Source organism: Telopea speciosissima, chromosome 10 (assembly GCF_018873765.1).
Source record: "Telopea speciosissima isolate NSW1024214 ecotype Mountain lineage chromosome 10, Tspe_v1, whole genome shotgun sequence".
NCBI classification, from domain to species: domain Eukaryota; kingdom Viridiplantae; phylum Streptophyta; class Magnoliopsida; order Proteales; family Proteaceae; genus Telopea; species Telopea speciosissima.
In genome coordinates, this window is record NC_057925.1 from 6,948,312 (window position 1) to 6,963,207 (window position 14,896).

Genomic DNA, 14,896 nt, shown 5'->3' on the forward strand with positions numbered 1-14,896 from the left:
ACCACCGTCTACCAACCATTGGATTGATATGAAATCCATGTGATGGCCTGTGGATTGAGTGCAGCACGATGACCACTCAACCTCAGACCGTAGAGGATCCAAATCCTCAAGCTAAACATTATGTGAAGATACAATGATGATCATAGTGAACTGAATCAGTGTTCGAACCTATCGGGCTAGACACTATGTGGAGGTATAATGGTGGACATAGTGAACCAGATCGGTGTACGAACCTATTGGGCTAGACACTATGTGAAAGTAAAATGGTGAACATAGTGAACCGGATCGGTGCAAGGCCCACATGGAACAACAGCAAACCGCCCTGCCCGCTGCATCAAACAAAGCACACACAACTCCCCGTCTGGAACATCACCAACAAACTTCATGTCTTCCAATTTTAGCAGACATTTTTTTTTTCACCAACCTTGATTACAAGAAGATTTTACCTAAAGGATTATTTACACCTCTGTGAAAAGTCCATTTGCTTCAAAAGAAAATAACTAAGGGTTAATATAAGTCCAAAAAAAAAATAAATAAATAAACAAACCATCCATTTGTGTTAACAGAAAACATCCTTGCAATGCTTATTGCCTGCAACACTATCAGATCAACAATATCAGATCAAAGGTGCTATAATCGGTTCAAACTGTTAGTCAATGGTGAACCTACTTCATTCTGAAGACTTTTCAAGATGGCCCTAGGAAGGAAAACATTACTGAGTCCAAGATATATATTCATGAAAATAACTATCTATCTAATTTCTCCATGGAAACTCACAGTAGCTGCACTAACCTGCTTTGATGCAAATTGCAAAGGTAAGCAGTTCAATAACTGGATCATCTGAGAGGGGGTGGGGAACTGAATCATCTTGGAAGTCAGTATACATTTGGAACTTTAAAAACAGAAAGTTATGTACAACTTTTATCATATTTACAATGTTTTGTCCGTGTACACAAGAATGAGAGAGAATGGCTTTGCTTTATTCTTCTGGTCTCTTAATAATTGAGGATCTTAGTATGTTCGTGTAAACCAATAGATGAATTGATATTTTTACATGGACTTGAGAAGGGATATTAGATTGTTGTGGAGAGGATCTGAGATGTGTTCAAGAAGATTTTGAACAGGACCTTTACCAGTTAGAGCTGCTTGCAGGTAGAAGCCTAACCAGGCAACCATGGCCAAGCGTCCATTTTTAATCTCTTTCACCTTCAGCTCCTCGAAGGCAACTGGGTCTTTCGAGAGGCCCAGGGGATCAAAAAGCGCACCCCCAGGATAATTTATGTCCCCTGGCAAGTAGATTCCCAGAGGCTCTAAAGCCTCGATACCGCAATATCTTGCATATTCAGGCCCCACCTGTTTATAAGTTCAAAGATCATGAAACATTATAAACATCAGAAATCTTAATTATAAAAATAAAAACTATAGAGGGTAAAACACAAACAATAGAACTTATTCAGTGAGGTAGAAATACGAATCAAATAGAGGGTAACTAGAGAAAAGGTGACAATAAAACAAATGAAAAATCCTCAAATTACATTGGTTCTTTATGGCACATAGAGTAGAGTAGAATCCTTGTAATGGTTGGATCATTTATACTGCCATAATTCTTGTAAAGGAAGTGTAAGGTGGAGAAACATATAATCAAATATTACGGAATGATGGACTTAGGCTCCAAGTGAAACTCAAGCAATAAATGAAAGATTATATCCCAGTGGAGGGACAATCTTCTGCTAGAATAATAACAGTCAAAATCTTTTGCTGGTTTGATGCAAGTATAAAGAATGACCAATAACTATCTAGAGATACCGCTCTGAACTCTGAAGTGCATTTATCTTTCATTTGCAATCCAAATTTGACCTTGAGATTTTTAAGATGTTGGGATTTAGGTTGAGATGGCACGAAGTGTGGAGCTGGAGAGAAAGGAAAAATCAACGAATTAGACAGATACAGGTTACAGGAGACTGAGGTTTGAAACAATAATTCAGTAATCATTGGTAATTAATGACAAAAACATTGAAAACTTTTTGAAAAATAGTAAATAAAGATATTTTAGTTATGAGGAAACAATACAGCCTTGTACTGCTCACGTCACAAATCCAAATTTTTTATACCAAGGACCCTGCTTTTAAATCTCTTAGAGCAAAGAACAATTTGGACACCTAACATATAATAAAAAGTGTACAACATTCGTAAAGAAAAACTATCTAAATGTATGAACTTTCTTGTTTCTTATTTTATCATTTTGTGACCATCAAATTCTCTAGAACCATTTGGGGGGTGTGCTGAATCAGCTCAATCAGTTAGGCTGCAGGCGCTTCTCTACACTGATGTCTCCATATCTTACTGAAATCCTAGCCCTTATTCCCCCTTTCTAAGGGAGAAGAATATTCACATCAAGGCAGGACAATGGCAGAGATGGTCCTCCCTGGCCATCCTTATGTATAAATTTGCACCGACAAAATACTAGTAACCATTCAATTACATATCTCAGAGACATTTAGAGTGCGTTTGGTAACGTTCAGAACAGTTCTTTTGTTCAAAAAGAACAAAAAAACATGAAAAAGTGTTTGGCTTTGCGGTTCGTTTTTTCGTTCTTTTAGAACGAACCGGAGGTCTTGAGCAGCAAAAGAACATTCTTTGCAGACCGTCTCAGAACAAAGAACGACGCGAGCGACGGACAAATCACAAAACCCGTGATTTTTTTGAGAGAAATCACGACACTCATCTCTCTCGCTCTGCTAGCACCAGGAAACGACGAAGGAAGGACTCGCTCTGCAACCCTAGGTGAGATCTCTCACTCTCTCTCGCTGTCTCTCCCTCTCTATCTCTCACATGCTCTGGTAACGTTGTTTCCCTCTCTCTGTTGCTCTCTCTCGCACTCTCTGCGCCTCTCTCTCGCTCTTTCCCTTTCTCTGTCTCTCTCTCTCCTTCTCATACTCTCTGTGTCGTTTTTTTGGTTCTTTTCCTCTCTCTGTCTCTCTCTCTCCCTCTCATACTCTCCCTCTCACCGTCTCTATGTGGAGATTATGGAAGATTGATCCAATTTGTTTTCGATTTTGTCTCAGGAAGTGGTTAAGCACCCTATAACCGAAAACAGACACAGAGAAGCACCCCTTTGTTTCCCATTTTGTCTCAGGTAATATTATATCTCAGATCTAGTGTAGTCTAGTTTAGTCTGTGATTTTTACTGTAATATAGAATATTGGTTCTGATTGTCTTTCCTTCGATCTTGAACCCTGTATATTCTTTCTCAAATCTTTGTTTACATTTTGATTGAGATGTAAAATCAGATTGCGAGATATATTCAGAAAGAGTTGTTCCGATTAATGTATCGTGCATCTCTAATGACGCAGTGATGCATACACAATAGATTTTTTTTTTCTTTTAAATTTTTTTCCTGCTGTAACGTCTCTGACAAAGTTGTTGGTTCGTGTGAGGTATGTTTCGTTTTTTGGGTTTTGGTTTTTTTCTCAGATTGTACCAGAGGATCTGGTTTATTACTAGTGTTGAAATTGTGATTTTGCTTTGAATACTTTATTCCTGTAATTTGGTAAGTTATAGAAAGTCTTTGTTCCAACAAGTGATCGATCTAATCTCAAAAATTAGCTGTGGGAACCCTCTTGAGGGATAATGTTTCTCTTTACAGCATCACTAGCAACCATAAGAGATGCTCACAAGGAAATGAACATGAAGAAATACCTTGTCATAAAAGGCAATTTGCCCTATAGCTTGGCAATCTATGTGCATTCCCAAGTCAATGGACGGTTTAGGTCTTGGAAGTTTGCACGACCATAACCTGGTTTTGTTGGAAGGATCTAAGTAGAGCAATAAAGGTGTTAAAAGAAAATGGGATTGCCCATGGCTGCTAGAATATGAGTCTAGTCATACTCAGCCGATGACTAGACTTTCATTTCTTGAAGAATTAAATGACATTTGATCTCAATTTAATGGCCCATGGCTGCTAGAATGGCTTTTTCATTGGACATCAGAAAACGAAAGAGTTCAAGCAGCTGAGTATCTTCGGTCTAAAGGGTCTGCTTTCTGATGTCAATTGCTTGGTTTCTCAGGGAGAGCCTCTGTGATTAAAGTCTAGCTGCTATCTTTGTGTTGTAATGTGTAATTCTCGAAATCGAATTTGAGAACTTTTACTTTTCAACAAGTTGATCACTGTCTTTCCACATTTCTTCAACTTGAAACAGACGGAGCCTTTAATATCTTTTCATGTGCACAGTTTTCTTTTATTGTCATTGTGTGCTTTATGTGGCTTAGGAGAAAAAAGAAAGAAGTATAATTAGATTAGGAGTCTACTATTTCTTAAATCTGTAGTTTTGTTTATTTATTAAAGACATCTAGCGCTCATGGGAGTTTCTAACTGTAATTTGAGTTATATTAGGATTCTAGTTAGGCCAAAAGGGCCAAATCTGTGTGGTTAATACCTATATGGAGCCTTGAAAACAGCATGTTTGTATGGAATTGTTTGGGTCTTTTGGTTATGGTTGAGGAGTGGTTCTCTTTCAAGTGGACTAACCCTAGCCTTGCTCATTGTGATCAAGCCTCCTATTTCTCTCTATTTTTTTTAATCAACATTCTTCAATTCTGTTGGGCCCAAATGACCCACAGGTTTTTTGAAATCTGCCTACACCAGAATACTGTAGACAAATCAAGATGTTTCCAGAATCAGTTTCTCCTATTGTTTCCTGCATTATTCCACAACTAGGAAATTGTGATTTCATGCTGACCATTATATATGTTCCTTCTTTCTTTCTTTTCCCCCCCCCCCCTTTTTTTTTTGTTTACTTTCAGTATCATCTCTAGCTTAATAAAATTTGTTTGAGTCTAGAGTATCAATGAAGAATGTTTGAAAAATCATATTTCTGTTGATAGACAGTAGAAGCAGAATTTTTAAAACTGAATCTGCTGGATGGAACATTTGAACCAGAAGCTAGCTTCCAAAAGATGAGGTTCGCACAGGGTAGCTGTGAAAAAACGGATTGAACAATACAAGGTAGCAAACTTGTGTTAAGTATCTAACTAATGTGGTTGAATCTGATAAACTAGGCACTGTGAGCCTAAGTTACTGGGGGAAAAAAAGGGAGTTATATATTAGTGATGTCTTTTGTTTTTCCTGCATTATTTTTGGTGTTTGGTTTCAAAAATGATGATGGAAGAAAGAAGAAGAAGAAAGGGGTTGCACTCAGTTTTGATGGGTCTTTAGCTCAAATTGGTAGAGCACTTGGAACATGAGTATGTTCCAAGAGGATGGTGGTTCGAGTCCACCAAGGCCCTCTTTATTCAACTGTTCATAGCATAGTCAGTTATGCCACTAATCCACACAAGAACCCAATTTTAATGGCATCTTTGAAATTTGACATATTTTTATACTTACTTTGGTTATGTTAATGAGATATTTTAATTTTATGCTAAGGTTGGTAAGAGAAAAGGATTTTACAAGTCTTTTTTTTGGTATAATTGACAAAGAAATGGCATTATTGTAATTAATATCAAATAGGAAAGAACAGGTTTTACCAAACACCATTTTCGTTCTGAACGGCGTTCTTGAGACCGTTACCAAACGGTCATTTTCGGTCTCAGAAGGTCGTTCTACACCAAGAACGCAAAAGAACGTTTCTAGTCAAGAACGGGCGTTCTTTGTTCAGACCGTTACCAAACGCAGCCTTAGGGTGACAATCAACTAGATCGGTTCCCTCAACCATCAATTGACATCCAATTATTTTGAAAGCTCAAAGAGATGGTGCATACTCCAGCCAGAGCGTCTATAGATCGTTTGGTCAGTAATTAGCACACCTGTTGGCCCTCCCTCAATTTGACTGGTATCTGCACCCTTCATATGGTGCACTGTTTTCTGCGAAGGCATTCAAATTTATATGCCCATAGATACCAAAGTGAAAGGCAAAAGCTAAAAGCAATAAGCACGTAGTTGTGTGTGTGTGTGTGAGAGAGAGAGACAGAGAGAGAGAGAGAGAAGCAAAGAAGCAAGAGATTAGAAATGATAGCTTTTCTAAATTTGACCATGCTTCCAGGCAAGGCCAGCAGATCGAACATCATCAATTTCTAGATACTAGCATAAACATACGACTTCAGTAAAATAAGTTAGGAACAAAAATAAGTTAGGAACAGAAGAGTTACTACCATCAGAAGGGCTTGGCATACAGCTATCACAATCACTCCTTGGCTTCCTGCTATGTGAAGCCCCGGGATTCCAAGGTAGTCAAGAGTATCTCCCTTGTGAAAATTCATGAAAAGGAAATAACTAGTATTAACATTCCTCAGTTTCTTTTTAGTCAAGAAGAAACTCAAAAAAAAAAAAAAAGAGGGGTAAATTTGTGTAAGGTTTATGGATAGTTAGGCAAGGCTGCTGCTTTGAATATTATGTGCAATGGGTAAGAGAATCAACTTCAGATAAACATTGGTGTTAAAAACAGCGGGTAATCCCACAACCCACCATTGGCAAACAAAGTGATCCAGAATGTACTTCACCAATTTATCTAAGGTTCCCTGCATATCTTGCCCAATACAAATATAAAAATTAACATATTGTAGCTAGATGCAATTTCATGGAGGATTTGTGAACGATAAGTAGATCAATCTGTAAAGGTTATTTTAGAATGACATACTTAAGTTGCTATTATGAATTATTTGACCAAGAGGTATAATTGTGCTAGAACCAATCCTAGTGGGTAGTCCTAACCATCCCATCAATGTAATCTTTTGGATGGTCAGAGAAGATATGGAGATCAGTCCAGATAATGGTCTACCAATCATGTTCACAAGTCTAGGGTGATAGAAAAGACTTGAATCTACCAGGAGAACCCACTAGTAGGACTCTTAAAATTTGTCTTAGAACTACCTCAATATTTCATAATGTATTATCCAGTAAAAGAGAGAAGCTCTGTCTCCATGCTATTGCTCTAAGTTTTGTTGAGCAGGCATGTTTCTGGACATGTCTCTCAAGAGCAAGAGGACCTTAAATATTTAACAATTGTTTCAAAAAAGTTACTGATTATTTAATTCTTCCACAAATTTCAAAAAAAGTAAACCAATTCTCAAAGAGATATTGGAGTTTTGTGGAAGGGATTCTACTCCATAAGCAACCATTGACCATACAACATCTGAATAAAGCACCACCGCTTGAAAAGTTATATCAAGTGTAGATATTAATGGTGTGGAAGATGGAGCTACTTGCCTTAAGTTTTGCATACCCAACTCGCCACCATACAGGTTCAACAAAGTGAACAGCACCTGATTGGTCCAACAACTCTGGAATCAAGGCGCCAAGGGAGGCAAGCATTGCCCATCGAGCATGCAATATTTCAAAGCTGCATAAGATAGTAAAAATATTATCTTTTTGGAAATTCAATCTTCAATTTTGAGAGGTAAAAATTAAAAAGTAAACTGCTTTAGAATCATAGTTGTCAAGGCGATGCCTAGGCACCTTGGATGCCTTGTTAGTTTCACCTAGATTCCAAGCTCCTGCCAATGCCTTGGGTCGCATAGACGCCGTGACAACTATGTTTAGAATATAAGTGAGATGTATACTATATGCTACTTTACAAAGGAGTGCCCACTTAACGATAATGACTATGGAGATTATCATATCATAGGATGCAGCAGAGGCATCTACATTTTACATACAACATTGTGGTGAAAGACACATCATATGCATGTCTAGAATAGTGAAGGAAAATCAAAACAATCCATCATCACAATAGAATCCTATATCAATTAAATGCCAACCATCTTCCCCATGGAAGCATATTGGAAACAAATGAATTGAATGGAGATGTATTAAATGAAAAATTACATACTCAACCATAAATACCATACTTGAAGTATTTCTGAAAAGCGACCGGATCCTTGCTCAGGCCAGCAACATCAAAACCATAGTCACCAGGTAGTTCTCCAGTGAGATGTGCTGGATAATCATACTTGATTGGACCCAGCCAGCGGGGACGCTCTTCTCCATACCAAAAACTGCATCAAGATCAGAAAAGAACAAGACAAACTACATGAAGTTGTTACATAACAAGAAATTCCTCTGTCAACCATTTCCTAGTGGAGAGGGTTTTGATCATAGGGACAAGAGGATGAACTAATTGAATAGTCATTTGGTTTGGTCAATTCCACTTTTCAGCAGAGATGAAGACCCACAACCCTTCAGGGACTTCCAGAGTCAAGATTGTTTACCAGGTAGCAAAGAGAAAAGCATCATATTGCCTTTTGCATTTCAAGAGACACAATATGGAAAACCAGCTGATATCTGAATACAGAAAATCCTTAAGGAAACAATTCGCCATGCCATTTACACATATCCTCATGCAAAACTATCCAAACTTCATTCCAACCTGCTCTAAGAACTACAGAATTAGATTGGTTGGAGACACGAGTTGTATCAAGGCAGAACTCTTTATCCTATGAGCTCTCAGAGGAGGTAAATCTTGGTGAGCTGCATTAAGGCATAACTCTTCATCCTAGGAGCTCCCAGAAATGGTAAATCTTACTTGCTTAAGCGTTGGATTCAATAGAGCTGCAAAGCTCCGTTGGTCGAAACAAAGCAATTCTCAAAATCTGAAAAACCAGATCCTAGGAGCACTATTCCGATATCCGTTTAAGTTAGTAAATGAGTGATTCAATTTATTGCTTGAGAAAATAGCAGCAAACTAGGACCTGCCCACCCCCAAATATATTTACTTAATTAATAGAAAATTCTACCAATTAACAAGACAATCGTTTCTTGAGAAGAAACTTGAAACCTCGAAGACTGAAATTTCCTCAATTTACCTATCTTTTCTGGCTTTCTCCGCTAAAGCCTTGAACTTGGAAGAGTTCTTAACAGCAACCTCCTTCGTCTCCAGCATTCGCCTCTGAAGCGCAACTCCGACCGAACTGTTGGCGATAGCTTTCACGGCGGTGAAAGGAATCGCAGAGAATATGAGAACTCCAGCGAGCTTCAACAAGTCGATAACCCAAACAGTGAAAACGATGTTTAAATGGAGAGAAAAGTGAAAATCGATTTCTGAGGAAAAACGAAAACCACAAATTCTGAGACCTCTTGCCATGAAGCTCTGCAACCTGAACTCGAATTTGTTTGTCTGTAACTTAAATAGCGATTTCGAGGCTTCGAGTTGAAGTGCTTCAGGGAGAACCCATCCAGAGAACCATGGAAAAGAGACGAAGAAGAAAGAGATGACGACGAGGTCTGAGATGAGATCAGAGGCAACGCCATCTTCAGTGGACGTCGGAGGATACAGAGAGAGTGGTGGGGACTGGGGAGACTTTTGTTTGTCTCGAACTTCCTATTCTGTTAGCACGTAGGAGTCTTAGGACCAAGGTATCGGACTCGGTGTCGGTCACTCCAAAACCTTTTCGGATCAGGATCGGATCGGTACAAATCAGTCAGGTCGGTCAAAAAACCCTCCAAAATCGTTTTTTTATGATGTGGGTCATGTATCGGCCAAATTTGGTGGGTGTTTTGATCTCGAGATTGGATCGGCCGATATTAGCTAGATTGGATCGATCAATATCGATTGATATCGGTCAGTATCGGTCAAGATAATATTAAAAAAAAAACTTAAAAACTTTGAAAAAATCAAAAAATATTCAGTTGGATCGGATCGGCCGATCCAGGGAACGATCCAGTCAAACCTTGTATCGGTCTAATCTTGGGATCGGACTCAACCAATACCAATCCGAGATTCAGAACCATGCTTAGGATGGTAAAGTGTTTAAAAAATCAGAATCTTTCGGGATCTGGATCTATCTATCAATCCGGACACAATCTAGAATCAGTACAAAATACGAATCGACTTAAAATCATCCCAAGTCCTGACCCTAGATTTCGTACAGAATTGACGTGAGCGGTATTGTCCGAATCATAAATCGGCCTATCCAATTTTTAAATCCCCGACTAGAATGATCCGCCAAGTCAACTCACATAAGTCCCATATGTCATGTGAGATACGGGTTCAAGTTTGGCTTTGTTGGCCTAAACCCGCGCTAGGTCCAAACAAGGCCTAGGCTGAGATACCTTGACCCTAAGGGTGTTTCAAGGCGAGAAATTTCTGATTCAAGGTCGAGTCAGGCCGGGCCAGAGTTGAGGCTTTGGGCTGAGCCCAGCCCGACCATGTCTTCTTTTTCTTCTCCCTGGCCTAGCCCAACCCTTGCATCTCCCTTCCCCTTTCCTGAAAGAGATCATTATATTTCATCTTCCACTCGTGCCATGCATAATGCTGAAGGTTGACATGGACAACGAACTATATCATGGGTAGGGGTGTCAATACCCAACCCGAATCAATGAAACCGGCCTGAACCAGCCCGAACGAGTCCGGACCACACCAGACCGAACTCTTAATGGTTTGGGTTCAGTTTGTGGATCCAGAGAGGCAAACGGTTTGGTTTGGTTTGGGCTAGCCCGACGGTGCATCGGTAGCCCGAACCCAAACCGAACCGACCTAACCCGATAAATAAGTAAATCAATAAATGCCTAATGCCCCATGCCCCCTAAATGTGTTGTGATAGTTTCTCACTTTATCTCATATCCTTTGTTAGTGATTACCCAACCAATTGTATCCATAGGCCATAGGACATAGGATACAAAGATGCATTGTATTTGAAATATTTTATGTACTTAAAAGAGAAAGAGAAGAAAAATTAGCACTAACCGGACCTTACTAGTTATATAAAACCGGTACCAAACCGAATCCAAACCGATATCAACACGTTATCATAAGCCGAAACCGACACAAAACCAAACCGCACTGAAACCGAACATTTCTTAATGGTTTGGTTTTGGTTTCTATAAAAGTCACACCGAAACTGAAAAGCCCGAACTGAAACCGGCCCGAACCGGCCCATTGACACCCCTAATCATGGGTGTCCAGTGTCTAATTGCTTTTAATTTCAATTTCAACTATTCTTGTTGAATTCTGATATGATATCTCAAAGCCTGTGATGTTCTATACATATTCTAGTCCCAAGAGTGGGCATGACGTGTGTAGATCGTTTTAGCATATGTTTGAATGTCAATATATGTTCATTTGTAAATGGTAAAATAAATCCTTTATTTGAATTAGCCAGTTTAGAAAGCCCATGTCAGACTCAATACTCCTCATGCTGTCAGGGCCAATTAGGGTCAGCCAGGACCAACCCTGAAGGTGAGTCAGGGTTGGATTTTCAACCTTGAGTTAGGGTGAAGCACTCAGGGTTGGGTAAGTCCGGCCCAACCGGGCCCTTTTGCAATCCTAACATGAGGAGTTCTTTGGAAGGCATCGAGAGCATGAAAAAATTTAATAAGTTTTTTTTGACCGAGTTTCCCTTCACCCATTCTTTCACCATGGGCATTGGTACTGTCGAATGGCCTAGGGAAGGGAAAATTATCTGCTCCATTTCCTGCTCTGTGCATTTCCCAAGTCCCTCTAATAGGGGGTAGACCAGGCAGGGGGTAGGGTGGTCATTTCTACCTCCCTATTAGAGGAACTTGGGGAATTGGACCGGACAGGGAAATAGAGCAGATAATGATCCATAGGGAAGGGATAATTTTGACTCCAAAAACTAGGGGATGGGAGCTGATGATAGGACAAGAGTCTAATATGGGGACATCATTAGTGGTGAGGGGATTCTTTCTCCCCCCATAGTGAAGGAAACCTTTTGCCAATCTTATTATTTCCTCTCCTACTCTGAATTTATGAGTCCCATATTGACGATACCTTATTTAGAACCATTGTTGGTGTTGTGTGTAGATTCTTCCCCACACTGAGGTCATGAGAAATCATCTCCTTTTTTTTTTTTTAAACTTCTTGTTAGAGCAAACACCAACCAAAAATACGAAAAGAAAGAAGAACAGAGCAAGAGGACACAGAGATATAACGTGGCTCACACATCAGTATGGTGTGCTACATCCACGGGCGAAGGCGAAGATGATTCACTATGCAAATTGGAGAAAAATTATAATGGAGAACTCTTAAGAACACCCAAAACGGCGTTGTTGCTCTCTCCCAGAAACCCTAAAACGAAAAACCCCAAATCTTACTCATCTTTACAATAAAGTAGGTAAAGAACATAAATACTCCTCCATCAGATCCGGGTTGATCCATCGGGTCAGGTCGAACCGTATCGTGGGGGCTTCTCCCCCCGCACCCCCAACGAGATCTCAGAAAAAGTTCCATTCAGGTCGCCACAAAAAATGTCAGAGCAGGTCATTCTTCGAAACGGGTCAAAGAATTCGAGACATACATAACACTTCTGTAATAATTATCCCACATGATTATATTATGTTTCTAGATGATTATATTATGTTTCTAGAGACTAGAACCTGTGACCACTTGGCCATAATGGAGCAACCTAACCATTGCACCAATGTCCATCCTCTATACATATAAAAAATATTATTACTAAATAGGGGAAAATATAGGGACACCCCCTTAACTATGACATGTTTTATGTACACCCCCTCATCTTTAAAACCTTTCAAACACACCCCCTCATCTATTGAAAGTAAGTAAATTAGTCCATCAAACTAACTGCCATTTAGTTTTAAACGTTAATACCCATCCAACCATTTTATTAGGACCAAATTGCCCAAATTAAAAATTTGAAGACAAAAATACCCTCTAGGGATAAATACTAAATACAAATCATGTTTTTTTCCCCTACTCTGCCATAGGGTTGGGCACATCTCTCCTGTACCGCCCCCACCCTCCATTTCTACTATCTTCCTCGCCCCATCACTCCCCTGTACGGCCTCACCCCACCTCTATTAATTTACTTCACCATCCCCCATCACTCCCTTGTACCGCTCATCTACTATTTTTTCAGTAATAACTTTACATCTACTTTGTGGGAGTGGGAGTAGAGATCATAACTTTGGCATGCAACATCTACTATTTAACATCTGAAAAAAATCAGAAAAATTCTCTTCCTTCAAGTGAGTGGGCCTTGAAGACTAAGAAAAATACAAATTGGTTCCATCACCCCCTCTCCCCAGAAAAGAAAAGAAAAGATGAAATTAAGTGAAATAAAAACTGGGTCGATATATGGATGATGAACATAGCCATACCTGAACCTGCTCTTGAAGGAGCTGCTTGATATGAACATAAGCCTCCTGCAAAACTGAAGCTGTTCTCCTCACTGGCGCCTGCAAATCACACACACACACACCAATTGATAATCCCTTTCTCTTACTGTTTACAAACCGTCTGTTCATCATGGGTCACTGAAGGTTTCTCAGATTGAGGTCGGTGGCCACTGCACATTGCCTTCTTTCTCTTGGCAGTGTTGTTATGGAACGTATCACCATTCGTTAGAGCTCGTTTCCCCTTCTTCATATTATGTTCCATGGTGGCCGCTTCTTCAACCCTGAACGTGACATTTTTTAATGGGGCAATTAACTAAAAATAAAATAGGGTCTTTTTTTAAGTACAGGTTATGGAAACGAAGAAGAATAACTTACAGATTGGGTCTGTGGAACTGAGACACTAGTGGAGATCCTCTTCTGGGAAATTATATTCTTCTCCTCCATCGGAGAAGAAGAAGTAATAGTTCCAGCGGCACAACTCAGAGTCTCTATCATTTGTCTGAGAGAGAGAGAGAGAGTTTTTAGCGGAGGAGTAGCAGCGGCGACCGGAGATGCAAGGGTGGGGGTCGAGCAGATAGCAGTGCTGAGGAGGTTCACGAGAGAGTTGGGAAATGGGGTAACGAGAAGGGTGGGAGGATTTAGGGTAGTTTGGTCTTTTTGATTTTTAATCTATTAAATATAGAGGGTATTTTAGTAACTTTACTTTTTCTGCAGGTTAGATAACGGTGCCATAGATGAGGGGGTGTGTTTGAAAGGTTTTAAAGATGAGGGGGTGTACATGAAAACAAGTCATAGTTGAGGGGGTGTCCCTATATTTTCCCCTACTAAATATTATGAGAAATTTAAATAATTTATGCAATCATTTTTTTTTTCTTTTGTAATTTATACAATCATGTTGGATAATGATTACTAAAATTTACTTTATAAGTTTAAGAATGTTCACTTCTCTTCCCTTAAATTTCCCTGAGTCATAGATTCAAAGGTAAAACTTACAGTTAGTTTTGCATTAAAAAAAAAAAAAAAAACTCTCATAAAGTCTATAAAACCATTGTGGCGGACAAAATAGGATTGGGTTCCTCTCCTTGGAGGGTATTGCCCAATGAGTGCCTAATGAGGCATCCAACTAGGCATAGATTCAAAGGTAAAACTTACAGTTAGTTTTGCATTAAAAACAAAAAAACACTCTCATAAAGTCTATAAAACCATTGTGGCGGACAAAATAGGATTGGGTTCCTCTCCTTGGAGGGTATTGCCCAATGAATGCCTAATGAGGCATCCAACTAGGCGTGTCGCATACATCTTGATGGTGACAAGACATTGATTCCTATGCTGGAACTAGAAAATAACCAACTCCCGCCTCAATTCAGTTCTTCAGTTCTAAATTGTTCTCATATGCTCATGTAAAAAGAATGATTAATAGTCCCACATCGGCTAGAGAGATGATAGAGAAGAAGGAGGCTGATTATAAAAAAGAAATCAAGATAATAAAGACAGTATACCTTTCTCGGCCTTTTGGCTAAGATCAAGTGTAGTATCTGTTCTTATCAGTTTAATATCTGATACGTGGGTCATCGACCCACATGATATTAAATTAATTTTTCTTTGGGGGAGGACCCACTACAGTAGCTTGCTACTGGGGTCTTCAACCGTCGCCCATGTGTTGCACTACTGCACGGGCTTGGCGCACCCCTTCCAAAACTAATTTAAATTTTTTTTGGAAGATCCTATTATTCTTGAAGTTGGGGAGAATAATAACTTTTAGGATTATTTCCAAATGCTTTCCTGAAAATGGCCAAACTTAAAGTT

At 39.4% G+C, this 14,896-nt stretch overlaps 1 protein-coding gene and 1 non-coding gene across 2 annotated transcripts; one reads left to right on the plus strand and one right to left on the minus strand.

The window, feature by feature from the left end:
- Window positions 1-1,010: 1,010 nt before the first annotated feature.
- On the minus strand, window positions 1,011-9,279 carry LOC122644020 (chlorophyll a-b binding protein 7, chloroplastic). The gene is made up of 6 exons (XM_043837611.1): window positions 9,068-9,279; window positions 8,800-8,966; window positions 7,846-7,992; window positions 7,205-7,337; window positions 6,151-6,243; window positions 1,011-1,353 (listed from the first exon to the last, which is right to left on the minus strand). Exons 1-6 carry the CDS (start codon window positions 9,242-9,244, stop codon window positions 1,051-1,053), a joined length of 1,020 nt encoding a protein of 339 aa, XP_043693546.1. The 5' UTR covers window positions 9,245-9,279; the 3' UTR covers window positions 1,011-1,050.
- A 5,306-nt stretch (window positions 9,280-14,585) lies between these two features.
- Window positions 14,586-14,782, plus strand: LOC122644371. Its single transcript, XR_006330307.1, has one exon. It is a non-coding gene; the product is annotated as a U2 spliceosomal RNA (small nuclear RNA).
- The last annotated feature ends 114 nt before the right edge of the window (window positions 14,783-14,896 follow it).